Consider the following 15,697-nt stretch of genomic DNA (forward strand, 5'->3'; position numbering starts at 1 on the left):
AACCTAATGTGGAACCCACATCTTAGCCAAGAATTAGCTGAGACCTTCATGGCAAGCGATCCTTTCAGGCCGTTGTTGGTCTTTTCTCTAGCAGATATTAGGTGGGCTTGTTCTAAAGGGTCAGAGGGGTTCAAATAATACGGCAGAAAGAGATCAGTGTTTGTTTCTTCTTCTTTACTACCAGATCTGTACTGTGAGGCATTTTATATCCTGTGTAGAAACTTAGGCAGTAGAAAGTCCCATATGAGCCTTCCCCGAGCAGTGGCTCCCAGTTGTGGTTGGCCCCTTGAGAGATCTGATTTACATGATAATGAAAATCATCCAAGCTACTTCCATCTCTAGCTCAAGATTTTAAAATATTTTCAAATTTTACCTCACATGAAGCCATTGAAGAGAATTCTCAGTATCTCAAGTAGGTTAAGTAAGTAGTGATGAGTCATGGACAAGAGCCAAGCCTTGTCCATAACTCATCACTAATCATGTGTAAAAGCAAGGCTTTGTACCTGCTTCGGCAGCACGTATCCTAAAATTGGAACAATACAGAGAAAGTTAGCATGGCTTCTGCATGAGGAGGCAGCACAACTTTTTGAAGCATTCCGCATTTTGTGCAGTCACTGGAAGGTCATTTGACTATTTGCTGACTAGCTCTAAGGAAGCAGTGTGAATCAAAGCAAAATGGGTGCCACTAAAATATTGAAATTGTGATTTGAGCTGCAAAAATAGTCATAGAAGATGGTCTATGAGATGATTTAGAGCTGAATAACGTGTTCGGTGCAAAATATATTGTTAGTATGTATGTCAAAAATTGGAGAATGTCAACTTTTAGATTCTTCATGAAAACTGAAAAAAATAAAAGTAGAGTTTTGGTCTCCCATGTCAGCTGGAATTGAACATCAATATAAAGCATTATCCTAACAAACATCTGCTGGCTCAGAGTTTGAGTCTGTAGAGAAGGATCATTGGTCCAAGCCAGGTCTTAACATCCATTGGTTTTTCTGCCCTTGGTGTGATTGGTCAACTCCATAATAGTGGACAATCACATTATCTACTTTAATGAGATATTTATGAAAAAATTTAGTTACAAACTATGACATAGTTGAGATGCCCTGAATTATAAGCCATAAAGAGTAGGACAACTAAGAAACAAATTAGGACTTAACATTTTCTGAAAACTACAACATTTGCATATTAAAACCTACGAACAAAATGCACATTGGGTTTTATTTGGGATTCCAAGATAATTTTAGTCATAAAGCTTAGGAACAGATTATTCCATTGCTTTACTATTTCTCTAAGCATTTAAAAAATGTTATCTTGTTAAATCTTTATAACAACCTAGTGAAATAAGGCAGCAAAGTCCTCACTTTGGAGAAGAAGACATTGAGCCTAAGAGAAGCAAGTTGTCCAAGAACAAATAGCTGTTCATTATGGAGCTAGGACTTATGCAGAGTTGGGACACTTTCTATTATGTCATGCTAATGCAAGCTGATTTACTGGGTCACAGCGCCCTCAATTTATGAGCATTTCACCTTATTTTTTTTTCTTTAATTAGAAGCTTAAAGAGAAGTTTGTAGAATGTACTCATAAGTGGATGGGATAATACTGTTAAGTTCTGATATTATGATATTGTTTGAAATATTCTAAGAATTTTACATTTGGTAAGTATCTTTTATATCAGTATTAAAATAGTAATTTGGTTTATTACATTTTTATACGTAGAATTTGTGAATTACTTTCTGACTACAAAGAAAAACAGATGCTAAAAATCTCTTCTGAAAACAGCAATCCAGGTAAGACTTGTGATAATGAATTACTTTAGGTCAGTTGTCCACAATGTTTTTGGCATCAGGGACCAGTTTTGTGGAAGACAATCTTTCCATGGGCTGGGGGAAGGTGGGGATGGTTTCATTTATTGTGCTACTTTATTTATATTATTATTACATTGTAATATATAATGAAATAATTATACAACTTACCATAATGTAGAATCCGTGGAAAGTCTGAGCTTATTTTTCTGCAACTAGTTGGTCTCATCTGGGGGCCAAGTGAGACAGTGCCATATCATCAGGCATTAGATTATCATATGAAGCACACAACCTAGATCCCTCGGATGAGCACTTCACAACAGGGTTCATGCTCCAATGAGTATCTAGTGCTATCACTGATCTGACTGGGGGCAGAGTTCAGGCGGTAATATGAACCATGGGGTGTGGCTGTAAATACAGGTGAAGCTTCCCTGGTTTGCCTGCTGCTCACCTCCTCCTGTGTGGTGCGGTTCATAATAGTCCATGGACTGGTACCATTCTGTGGCCTGGGAGTTGTGGACCCCTGCTCTGGGTGGTCCTACCATAGATAAAATATAAAAGTTAAGGAATTTTTGATCACAAAAGAATGCCGAAGCACAAGTCATGTTACATATCCTTGTCCCAACAAGGTCTCACTATTACCGACTTCATTCCTCCTCATTTGAAGTTGGAAAGAGATACATTTACTTTGTTGGAACAAGATGTGTTCTTCTACCTGCTGGTAAATTGTCTTGATAACAGTAATTTTGTTAGAACAAGATGCTCTGCTACCATTTACCAAAAGCTTGTCGTAATAAATATACAAATTACCCAACTCCAGGCTTAGCAGATTATAATAAAAGTAGAAAAAATTTTCACAATAACAAAAATACTAGTATGCCACCTGTTTGTGGACACTTAATACATTGTGTAATCCAAACTGTATGAGGACACCTTTAATTTAGCCATCTATTTATCAAAGAGCTTCTGTAAGTTAGGTCTTATAAGTTGCAGGAGACAAAGATGGAATAGATGTAGTTTTGATCTTTAAGGTGCTCATAATAGAGCTGTCTCTATTTCATTTCTGTGCTTTTTCAACAGAATTTACAAAGAAAACATTTCTATCTATGTTTTCACTTATCCACTTAACAAATAACTATCAAATGTCTTTTAGATACTAACCATTTTTCTAATGCTACAGAACACACATAATTAAAAATACAGACAGGAGCTTGTTATTATCATTGTCATTTTTATTATTTTTCTGCTTTATTCAGTGCTTACTGTGTGCTAGATGCCCACTGGAAGCTTATAGTTTATTATATATTAATTATGTGCCAGACATATGTGATGAGGAATGAAAGTTTTGAAAAAAAGTAGGTATGATTCAAGGTAAGCATGCAGAGTGAGAAGAATTTTTCTAGGTAAAGAAGTAGAAGAATAATGTTTGGCAGAAGGAACATGCAACAAGATTGTGTGTTTGCCAGAACATCTAATGAGATTGCCTGTTTGGCAGGAAGAGCAGCAAGTGCAAAAGGCAAGATGCTTGAGTGAACTTTGCAGGGTTTCTGAGCAGTTCACTTTTGCTAGTACCAAAAGTGTGAGACACCAGAGGTTGGGAATGAGGTGAATACTTAGCTAAGGCAAGTTTATAATAGACTTTTTTAATACTATAGGAATGAGTAGGTCTTATCCTGTGGGCCATGGGAAATTTACCAGGTAGAATGCTTTGGACTGTAAATACTAGATGAGCAGTGTCTAAAACAGTAGGAACCAGAGTTGTTTTGGTTGTTCAGTGATATCCTAGGATCCCACTTGTCCCTCTTTCAGCTGTGCTGTTGGCAGTGTTTTATTCATGTCTCCTTTCGTGGTTGGCTAATCCGCAGCAGCTCCAAACATCTTGTTCTCACAACACAACATCTCAAGGGCTGCTTTTCTTCACGTGTGTCTTTTAAACAGGGAGAAAACTTAGAAGAATGCAAGGCGCTTCCTGTAACATTTCATTGGCTGGGTCACACCACATGCGTATTCCCAAACCAGGCACTGGGAAGGCAAATACATGATTAGCTTAGAATAAACATTTCTCTTTCTGAGGCTGAGGTGGGGGATTGGGATAATAAATATCCCAATAGACTTGTGTTTCTTCTGCAAGAAAGAATAATGAATGACTATTGGTAGGGAGCCAACAATGTGTGCTGCAGGGGCTCATTGGAGAAATTTGAGCAGGGAAGTCACAAGATTAAATTTGAGTATTAAGGCATATTCTGCTTATGGTATAAAATGGGTTAGCAAGCTTTTTCTGTAAAGGCCAGGTGGGAAATGTTTTAGACTGTGTGATCTCTGTCATATCTACTTAACAAGGCTGTTGTCTGTTGTTGTAGTGTGAAAGCCACCATGATTATATGTAAGCACACAGGCATGACTGAGCTCCTATAAAACTTTATTTACAAAGCCACAAGGCAGATTGGATTTGGCCTGTGGCCTATAGTTTGCTGGGAGTGATGGAAGATAACCATGTAAAGAAACCGGGAGACAAAGGAAGCTTTTGCAGTAGTCAGCTATAGTTTCCATGTCACACGTCCTTGGACTAGTATCAATGTATTATAAGGTTTTCACCTGTCCATGGTGAAATAAAGTTTGGAATCTCAGTTACTCATTTTAATGTGTTGGCCTTTTTTTGATGTTATGCTTTTTTCATTTGTTTTGCTTAATTTTTTTCATGTAAGAAATAACATTAATAGTTGGCAGGTAGAAGAGAGGTATAGTCAATATGATTTAATGATAATTGAATGAGAAAGGTTTAGGGGACAGAGATAAATGTCAAATAATTTACAGATTTCGACGTTGTACAGTCGTATTTAACATGGACATGAGGAAGGAGTAGGAAATATTCTGGTGAATACAGAAGAGCAAAGAGCAGCAGGTCAACAGGAATGACTGTTTTTTTCTGTGCATGTTTAATGGAATATTCATGTAGGATATTTTGAGTATGTAATTGGATAACCAGCATTTATAACTTGCACCCTATTAGTTTGACATTCAGTAATAAGACTTGTCAAAGATCCAAGAATCTGAAAGTTGATCATACATTTCCATGTGTATCACCATCAATGATCAAAAGTCAGCATCCACAGAACACAGAATTGGGACAGATGAACTTAATAGATAAAGATGAATATCAGAGTTGTGTTCCTCTTAGGGAATGATACTCTCCATGACCTGTGTGAGTCACAGCTGCCAGAAAAGAAAGAGAGCAAGGAGCATATTAAGGAAGCACAGCAAAGTCAGTCCTAGAGTGCCCTGCTTGACTTCATGTCTTCTAAATGACTTCTAAAAAATCATTTTCTGCAAAATATCCTTTGTGTTTTCCCCTCTTGCAGCCTGCAGCCAAACAAAATCCCTTTAGCAGGGCATTTTTGTGTTCTTCCTTTAAACAAAGCAACATATAAATAACAAAAAAGAAGTAAGAGTGTTTTTTGTATAGGCTAGCATTTAACATAAACTTGAGAGTGAGTACTAGGATTATACTTAGAATTTATGGACTGGGTAGGAAGACTAGATAGAAATCTAAAGATTTGCTGACTCAAACACAGTGTGGCTTTTTTGCTTTATTGTCACAGCTCTGAATTCACAACTATAAGTTATATTCATATACACTACAAAGCACCTTCCCGAACAAATATTAAGTGATTTATTATAATTTCTATGACTTGTTATAGAATTGACTTTCCAAGTGTTCATGAGAATTATTGAGAATTTGCTACATAGTATCATCTCAGCTGTGTCCACATGAACTAGCTGTCACCTTGTCTTAATGAATAGTGGCTCACTAGGGATATTGGTTTTGGCATTAAAATGATCTACATCTAAACGCAGATAGGACCAGGGACCACTCTTGAACGTTAATGTCTAAGCATCTTAAAATTACACATAAGGCTTTCATAATCTGACTTCTGCCCTACTCTCCATCTTTAGCTCTTTTCCCTGTGTGCCCTTTCTCTGGCATTACTGAGGGGCTGGTAATGCCCTACTCACTCCTCCTTCTATTGTAGGCAAATACTTTCACTCTTTCAGGCCTCGCTCCTGCTCTTGCTGCTGTGTGGCATGCTGTCACCCTTTCTTGCCCTCTACCGCTTTTAATCTGGCTAGCCTCAATATTTAAGTCTCTGCTTGGGCAGGTGTTCTAGAAAAGCCATCCCTGACAGGCTTTATTTTCATTCTTTTTAAACCCTAAAACCTAGCGTGTATGTAGCAGGACTCAATAAGAAATTTCTGAGTAAAATAAAGACTGTTTTTACAAAGACGATGTGCAAGACTGTGCTCTGCAGTCTTGGAGCAGAGGGGACAGACATGTGGAGGAGTAATGTACAGTTCAGGTGGTAAAGATGCAGTAGAAAAATCAGTGAAGTACTAAGGCAACCTCAAGGAAGGAGTTACCTGTTTATCTGGGGAAAGACCTGCAGCATCAAGGAAGACTTCCCACAGCATTGTTTTAAAAAGATGAAAATAAGGCCGGGTGTGGTGGCTCACACCTGTAATTTCAGCATTTTGGGAGGCAGGAGCAGATGGATCACAAGGTCAAAAGATCAGTAACATCCCGGCCGATGGTGAAACCCCATCTCTACTGAAAATACAAAAATTAGCTGGGCATGATGGTGTGTGCCTGTAATCCCAGCTTCTCAGGAGACTGAGACAGGAGAATCATTTGAACCAGGGAGTCAGAGGTTGCAGTGAGCTGAGATTGCACCGCTGCACTCCAGCCTGGTGACAGAGAAAGACCCCGGCTCAAAAAAAAAACAAACAATAAAAAGAAAAATGAAAATAAATTTGTCATAATAGTGGACGGAAACATTTTAGATGTTAAGAAGACATTGTACACTAATAAAGGTGTCAGTGGTAATTTTGGAAATCATTTATAAGGTATTATTGTTGCAGAAAACAGGAGTCAGGAGAGACCCAGTGGGTCGGACAAGAGGATTTTATTTAGGTGTGCACCAGTTCAGCAAATTTGCTTCAAAAAGCTGAGCCCCGAGCAAAGACAGGGCTTGGCTTATATAGGCAAACTTACAGAAGCAGAACAAAGGCAGTTAATCATATAGTGACAGTTTTGCAACCTCCACATAGCTTGTGACCTTGCAGCTGCATTGAAGGAAAACAAGAATTTGCAAAATATATGCATTTGTAAAAATAGCTATGAGTAAATGCTGAGGGGAAGGGGAGATGGTAAGGGGATTTGTTTTCTTAACCTTGCTCTGGGATGCCTGCAGCCCATACCTGCGGGCTCTGGCTTCTCAGACAGGGTCACTATGACCTTTCCTGGGCCCTGCCTGTTACTATCCTTAGAGTCAGAGTTGCTAAGTGCAGGAAAACTTGTTTCTCTTTAAAACTAAATTTCCTTTTCTTTACATTTACTGCTTCACTATTAGGAAGTGAACAACATACTGAGTTACCCTATGTTTCTACTGTATTTTAAAGTCGTGTTTCTGGTGATTTTGTTCATTTATGTTGGGTGGGTGAATTTGTGAGTGAATCACATCAGGTGTCTCCCCAAGTGGTTTGTTGAAGTTTTGGAGAATTATTTCCTAAGTAACTATTTCATGAAAGTCTAAGCACTCAGTTTATGAAATAAAATAAAATGTTGTCTTCAATCTATTTTTATAAAGGCAATAGTTTTTAACTGTTCTAAGTGGTTCATTTTAACTGAATATATGGATTTCTCAACAGAACAAGACTTAAAGCGGACATCAGAGGAAGAGTCACAAAGGCTTAAAGTCAGTGAAAATAGCCAGCCAGAGGCATGGAAAATTTTAAATTTAAATTTTTGATTTAATGTTGCTTTCTTTGCTTTAATAATATTAGATAGTCCAAATGAAATTACCTTTCGGACTAGGTTTTAAGAATCAATAAATTCTGTTTTTTAAGAATTTTTTAATAGATTCTTAAAATGTATTTTAATAAATTCAGCAATCTCATTAACAGAAGAATAAATAAATTCTAATTTAACATTTGATATTTAGCTTAAAAACAACTATAAAATTTAAAATACTCTTATTTTACGTATTCTTAAAATATTCTTATCTGCATTTTTGATTAGCTTATAGCTAATCTTCCCTTTTGGAATAGAGGCAAAAACATATTCCAGAACTTTCCTTGTTCTTTTATTTTTACAACACCCTAACATGATAAAGTAACATCAATTATTGGATTATATTGTTAAGCAATAGAACTATGAACAATGTAACACTGAAGGTCCCTGAGCTGGATTCATGGTTAAAGAGTAATCACGGCCAGTGATTGAAAATCTGCAGTTTTATATTGTCCGTCACTGATACCAAGGTTAAAGATATATTCTGCCTTGTGGTCTCACATTGACCTCAGCGTTTCTGTCAAGGGAGGGAACCAGGTCATAAAAGCAGCCCTACTGCCTATTACAAGAATCATATCTTGCAGAATGGGACATTTGGTTTTAGTGCACAAACGCAATAACCTTCTACCTTATTTCAGTTGCAGAAAATCAGTACAGATTATTAAAAAATGTTTACTGTAATTAGTACACATTAGAATATATTAGAACTGGAATTAAGCAGATAATCTAGATACATAACACTATCACATTACAGCATATAATTTCAATTAAAATTTAAGAATTTGCATTTCTTTCTGTTTGGTGTTGACTTCAGCTCCTAATAATTTAAAGCGTGCCTACAATCCAGTTAGGAATCTTTTTAAAAAGTACTTCAGTGCACTATAAGGGCTCACTAGTTAGGGCTTCATGAGATATATTCTTTTCAAGTGAGGAAGCCTTTGGAACACTACAAATCATCTGCTAATTCATTTTTGGTAGATTTAACGCATAAGAAATTAAGTTTAGTCCAAACAAATGGTGACAAAGTTAAATTTGCTTGTTCATGTTTTTATTCTCCCTTTGTCTAAGTTGAATTATTTTTCACATGTTAGTCAGAAGCCAATGATGTGGCAGTAGCTAAACATAGATTAAAAAGTTAATTCTTAACTTTAATTATTTATTATTTAATTATTTTAACAGTTAAAATAGACTTTAAATTTTATTTTTTTTTCTAATTCTTCATGTCCATACTTGATTACTTAAGAATAAAATTAGGGGGTGGAGCCAAGATGGCCGAATAGGAACAGCTCCAGTCTACAGCTCCCAGCGTGAGCGACGCAGAAGACGGGTGATTTCTGCATTTCCATTTGAGGTACCGGGTTCATCTCACTAGGGAGCGCCAAACAGTGGGTGCAGGACAGTCACGAGCTGAGGCAGGGCGAGGTATTGCCTCACTCGGGAAGCGCAAGGGGTCAGGGAGTTCCCTTTCCTAGTCAAAGAAAGGGGTAACAGACAGCACCTGGAAAATCGGGTCACTCCCACCCTAATACTGCACTTTTCCAATGGGCTTGGAAAACAGCACACCAGGAGATTGTGTCCTGCACCTGGCTTGGAGGGTCCTGTGCCCACGGAGTCTCACTGATTGCTAGCACAGAAGTCTGAGATCAAACTGCAAGGCAGCAGTGAGGCTGGAGAAGGGGCGCCCGCCATTACCCAGGCTTGCTTAGGTAAACAAAGCAGCCAGGAAGCTCGAACTGGGTGGAGCCCACCACAGCTCAAGGATGCCTGCCTGCCTCTGTAGGCTCTACCTCTGGGGGCAGGGCACAGACAAACAAAAAGACAGCAGGAACCTCTGCAGACTTAAATGTCCCTGTGTGACAGCTTTGAAGAGAGTAGTGGTTCTCCCAGCATGCAGCTGGAGCTCTGAGAACGGGCAGACTCCCTTCTAAAGTGGGTCACTGACCCCCAAGCAGCCTAACTGGGAGGCACCCCCCAGTAGGGGCAGAATGACACCTCACACAGCTGGGTACTCCTCTGAGACAAAACTTCCAGAGGAACTATCAGACAGCTGAATTTGTGGTTCACAAAAATCTGCTGTTCTGCAGCCACCGCTGCTGACACCCAGCAAAACAGGGTCTGGAGTGGAACTCTAGAAAACTCCAACAGACCTGCAGCTGAGGGTCCTGTCTGGTAGAAGGAAAACAAACAAACAGAAAGGACACCCACACCAAAAACCCATCTGTACATCACCATCATCAAAGACAAAAGTAGAAAAACCTACAAAGATGGGGAGAAAACAGAGTAGAAAAACTGGAAACTCTAAAAAGCAGAGCACCTCTCCTCCTCCAAAGGAACGCAGTTCCTCACCAGCAACGGAACAAAGCTGGACGGAGAATGACTTTGATGAGTTGAGAGAAGAAGGCTTCAGACGATCAAACTACTCCGAGCTACAGGAGGAAATTCAAACCAACGGCAAAAAAGTTAAAAACTTTCAAAAAAAATAGATGAATGTATAACTAAGATAACCAATGCAGAGAAGGGCTTAAAGGAGCTGATGGAGCTGAAAGCCAAGTTTTGAGAACCACGTGAAGATTGCAGAAGCCTCGGTAGCCGATGTGATCAACTGGAAGAAAGGGTATCAGTGATGGAAGATGAAATGAATGAAATGAAGCGAGAAGGGAAGTTTAGAGAAAAAAGAATAAAAAGAAACAAACAAAGCCTCCAAGAAATATGGGACTATGTGAAAAGACCAAACCTACCTCTGATTGGTGTACCTGAAAGTGACGGGGAGAATGGAACCAAGTTGGAAAACACTCTGCAAGATATTATCCAGGAAAACTTCCCCAATCTAGCAAGGCAGGCCAACATTCAGATTCAGGAAATACAGAGAACACCACAAAGATATTCCTCCAGAAGAGCAACTCCAAGACACATAATTGTCAGATTCACCAAAGTTGAAATGAAGGAAAAAATGTTAAGGGTGGCCAGAGAGAAAGGTTGGGTTACCCACAAAGGAAAGCCCATCAGACTAACAGCTGATCTCTCAGCAGAAACTCTACAAGCCAGAAGAGAGTGGAGGCTGATATTCAACATTCTTAAAGAAAAGAATTTTCAACCCAGAAGTTCATATCCAGCCAAACTAAGCTTCATAAGTGAAGGAGAAATAAAATACTTTAGAGACAAGCAATGCTGAGTAATCTTGTCACCACCAGGCCTGCTCTAAAAGAGCTCCTGAAGGAAGCACTAAACATGGAAAGGAACAACTGGTACCAGCCACTGCAAAAACATGCCAAATTGTAAAGACCATCGAGGCTAGGAAGAAACTGCATCAACTAATGAGCGAAATAACCAACTAACATAATGACAGGATCAAATTCACACATAACAATATTAACTTTAAATGTAAATGGGCTAAGTGCTCCAACTAAAAGACACAGACTGGCAAATTGGATAAGGAGTCAAGACCCATCAGTGTACTGTATTCAGGAAACCCATCTCATGTGCAGAGACACACATAGACTCAAAATAAAAGGATGGAGGAAGATCTACCAAGCAAATGGAAAACAAAAAAAGGCAGGGGTTGCAATCCTAGTTTCTGATAAAATAGACTTTAAGCCAACAAAGATCAAAAGAGACAAAGAAGGCCATTACATAATGGTAAAGGGATCAATTCAACAAGAAGCGCTAACTATCCTAAATATATATGCACCCAACACAGGAGCACTCAGATTCATAAAGCAAGTCCTGAGTGACCTACAAACAGACTTAAACTCCCACACAATAATAATGGGAGATTTTAACACCCCCCTGTCAATATTAGACAGATGAACAAGACAGAAAGTTAACAAGGATATGCAGGAATTGAACTCAGCTCTGCAACAAATGGACCTAATAGACATCTACAGAACTCTCCACCCTAGATCAACAGAATATACATTTTTTTCAGCACGACACCACACCTATTCCAAAATTGACCACATAGTTGGAAGTAAAGCACTCCTCAGCAAATGTAAAAGAACAGAAATTATAACAAACTATCTCTCAGACCACAGTGCAATCAAACTAGAACTCAGGGTTAAGAAACTCATTCAAAACCACTCAACTACATGGAAGCTGAACAACCTGCTCCTGAATGACTACTGGGTACATAATGAAATGAAGGCAGAAATAAAGACGTTCTTTGAAACCAATGAGAAAAAAGACACAACATGCCAGAATCTCTGGGACACATTCAAAGCAATGTGTAGAGGGAAATTTATAGCACTAAATGCCCACAAGAGAAAGCAGGAAAGATCCAAAATTGACACCCTAACATCACAATTAAAAGAACTAGAAAAGCAAGAGCAAACACATTCAAAAGCAGAAGGCAAGAAATAACTAAAATCAGAGCAGAACTGAAGGAAATAGAGACACAAAAAACCCTTCAAAAAATTAAGGAATCCAGGGGCTGGTTTTTTGAAAAGATCAACAAAATTAGACCACTAGAAAGACTAATAAAGAAGAAAAGAGAGAAGAATCAAATAGATGCAATAAAAAATGATAAAGGGGACATCACCACCGATCCCACAGACATACAATCTACCATCAGAGAATACTACAAACAACTCTATGCAAATAAACTAGAAAATCAAGAAGAAATGGATAAATTCCTCGACAAACACACCCTCCCAAGACTAAACCAGGAAGAAGTTGAATCTCTAAATAGACCAATAACAGGCTCTGAAATTGTGGCAATAATCAATAGCTTACCAACCAAAAAGAGTCCAGGACCTGAGGGATTCACAGCCGAATTCTACCAGAGGTACAAGGAAGAACTAGTACCATTCCTTCTGAAACTATTCTAGTCGATAGAAAAAGAGGGAATCCTCCCTAACACATTTTATGAGGCTAGCATCATCCTGATACCAAAGCCTGGCAGAGACTTAACCAAAAAAGAGAATTTCAGTCCAATATCCTTGATGAACATTGTTGCAAAAATCCTCAATAAAATACTGGGAAACCACATCCAGCAGCACTTCAAAAAGCTTATCCACCATGATCAAGTGGGTTTCATCCCTGGGATGCAAGGCTGATTCCACATACACAAATGAATAAATGTAATCCAGCATATAAACAGAACCAAAGACAAAAACCACATGATTATCTCAATAGATGCAGGAAAGGCCTTTGAAAAAATTCAACAAACCTTCATGCTAAAAACTCTCAATAAATTAGGTATTGATGGGACATATCTCTAAATGATAAGAGCTATCTATGACAAACCCACAGCCAATATACTGAATGGGCAAAAACTGGAAGCTTTCCCTTTGAAAACTGGCATAAGTCAGGGATGCCCTCTCTCACCACTCCTATTCAACATAGTGCTGGAAATTCTGGCCAGGGCAATCAGGCAGGAGAAGGAAATAAAGGGTATTCAATTAGGAAAAGAGGAAGTCAAATTGTCCCTGTTTGCAGATTATATGATTGTGTATCTAGAAAACCCATTGTCTCAGCCCAAAATCTCCTTAACCTGATAAGCAACTTCAGCAAAGTCTCAGGATACAAAATCAATGTACAAAAATCACAAGCATTCTTGTACACCAATAACAGACAAACAGAGAGCCAAATCATGAGTGAACTCCCATTCACAATTGCTTCAAAGAGAATAAAATACCTAGGAATCCAACTTACAAGGGATGTGAAGGACGTCTTCAAGGAGAACTACAAACCACTACTCAATGAAATAAAAGAGGATACAAACAAATGGAAGAACATTCCATGCTCATGAGTTGGAAGAATCAGTATCGTAAAAATGGCCATACTGCCTAAGGTAATTTATAGATTCAATACCATCCCCACCAAGCTACCAATGACTTTCTTCACAGAATTGGAAAAAACTAAAGTTCATATGGAACCAAAAAAGAGCCCGTATCGCCAAGTCAATCCTAAGCCAAAAGAACAAAGCTGGAGGCATCACGCTACCTGACTTTAAACTATACTACAAGGCCACAGTAACTAAAACAGCATGGTACTGGTACCACAACAGAGACATAGATCAATGGAACAGAACAGAGCCCTCAAAAATAATGCCACATATCTACAACTATCTGATCTTTGACAAACCTGACAAAAAAAAAGAAATGGGGAAAGGATTCCCTATTTAATAAATGGTGCTGGGAAAACTGGCTAGCCATATGTAGAAAGCTGAAACTGGATCCCTTCCTTACACCTTATACAAAAATTAATTCAAGATGGATTAAAGACTTACATGTTAGACCTAAAACCATAAAAACCCTAGAAGAAAACCTAGGCAATACCATTCAGGACATAGGCATGGGCAAGGACTTCATGTCTAAAACACCAAAAGCAATGGCAACAAAAGCCAAAATTGACAAATGGGATCTAATTAAACTAAAGAGCTTCTGCACAGCAAAAGAAACTACCATCAGAGTGAACAGGCAACCTACAGAATGGGAGAACATTTTTGCAACCTACTCATCTGACAAAGGGCTAATATCCAGACTCTACAATGAACTCAAACAAATGTACAAGAAAAAAACAAACAACCCCATCAAAAAGTGGGTGAAGGACATGAACAGACACTTCTCAAAAGAAGACATTTATGCAGCCAAAAAACACATGAAGAAATGCTCATCATCACTGGCCATCATAAATGCAAATCAAAACCACAGTGAGATACCATCTCACACCAGTTAGAATGGCCATCATTAAAAAGTCAGGAAACAACAGGTGCTGGAGAGGATGTGGAGAAATAGGAACACTTTTACACTGTTGGTGGGACTGTAAACTAGTTCAGCCATTGTGGAAGTCAGTGTGGTGATTGCTCAGGGATCTAGAACTAGAAATACCATTTGACCCAGCCATCCCATTACTGGGTATGTACCCAAAGGATTATAAATCATGCTGCTATAAAGACACATGCACACGTATGTTTATAGCAGCACTACTCACAATAGCAAAGACTTGGAACCAACCCAAATGTCCGACAACGATAGACTGGATTAAGAAAATGTGGCACATATACACCATGGAATACTATGCAGCCATAAAAATGATGAGTTCATGTCCTTTGTAGGGACATGGATGAAACTGGAAACCATCATTCTCAGTAAACTATCGCAAGGACAAAAAACCAAACACCTCATGTTCTCACTCATAGGTGGGAATTGAACAATGAGAACACATGGACACAGGAAGGGGAACATCACACTCTGGGGACTGTTGTGGGTTGGGGGGAGGGGGGAGGGACAGCATTAGGAGATATATCTAATGCTAAATGATGAGTTAATGGGTGCAGCACGCCAACATGGCACATGGATACATATGTAACAAACTTCCACATTGTGCACATGTACCCTAAAACTTAAAAGTATAATAATAATAAAAAAAGAATAAAATTATTTTAACCTGCATTCCAAAAGTGGAGACATCACGGAAATACAACAAGCAAATTAACCTTCTATTTTTGCATCTGCAGAAAACGTCTCAAGAACCAGAAATAAATAAGGACTGTGATAGAGTGGTATACATTTATGTTCAAGTGTTTCTGTTGAATTAGATTTTTATGTTATGCTGTTCAACAAAGTGTAGTAAGTGTAGGCATACATGATCCTATCATGTAAGTAGCATAAATCACCAGTGAAAATTTAATATTTAACTCAGAAAGAATTCTGTACATTGAGTTTTCAAGAGATACAAACCCTAGAGAGATTCTTTCATTATTATGGAACAATCTTGAATGGTGCTGCCGTAAAATGCTAGGTAATGCCACTTTAGGAGCTTTGGACCGATCATTTTATCTTTCTTGGTTTTAGTCTGGTTATGACTAGATAATGTGGCTAAAGAAGGTAATTACTTATTCTGTGTATCTTCTAGCTGGAAAATTGCATAGCTATTGAATGTGAAATTTGGGGAGCATCTCATTTTCTGGAACCCCACGCTTGCACCTCAGCAGTTTCACTCTGCTCCTTGTGTTGTGGCAAACTTTGGTTTTCATATTTCAGTGAGAACCATCCTGTTTTTGATATCCAGGAACCAAATGAAAAAAGAACGATCAAAGGCAGTGGCG

General features: G+C 38.5%; 1 protein-coding gene and 1 non-coding gene across 2 annotated transcripts in view; both read left to right on the plus strand.

Moving 5' to 3' along the window:
- The window catches only part of LOC129463995 (POTE ankyrin domain family member D-like), a 30,129-nt gene that overhangs the window by 2,341 nt on the left and 12,091 nt on the right, over positions 1–15,697 (plus strand). The window contains exons 3-5 of the mRNA XM_055244774.2: positions 1,720–1,790; positions 7,509–7,579; positions 15,107–15,151. Coding sequence (XP_055100749.1) covers positions 1,757–1,790; positions 7,509–7,579; positions 15,107–15,151 — 150 coding nt within the window. The 5' untranslated portion in view covers positions 1,720–1,756. The remainder of the gene's footprint in view (positions 1–1,719; positions 1,791–7,508; positions 7,580–15,106; positions 15,152–15,697) is intronic.
- On the plus strand, positions 500–606 carry LOC129464243 (U6 spliceosomal RNA). The gene has a single exon (XR_008651483.1). It is a non-coding gene; the product is annotated as a U6 spliceosomal RNA (small nuclear RNA).

This window comes from Symphalangus syndactylus, chromosome 15, assembly GCF_028878055.3.
Source record: "Symphalangus syndactylus isolate Jambi chromosome 15, NHGRI_mSymSyn1-v2.1_pri, whole genome shotgun sequence".
In the NCBI taxonomy this organism is placed as follows: Eukaryota; Metazoa; Chordata; class Mammalia; order Primates; family Hylobatidae; genus Symphalangus; species Symphalangus syndactylus.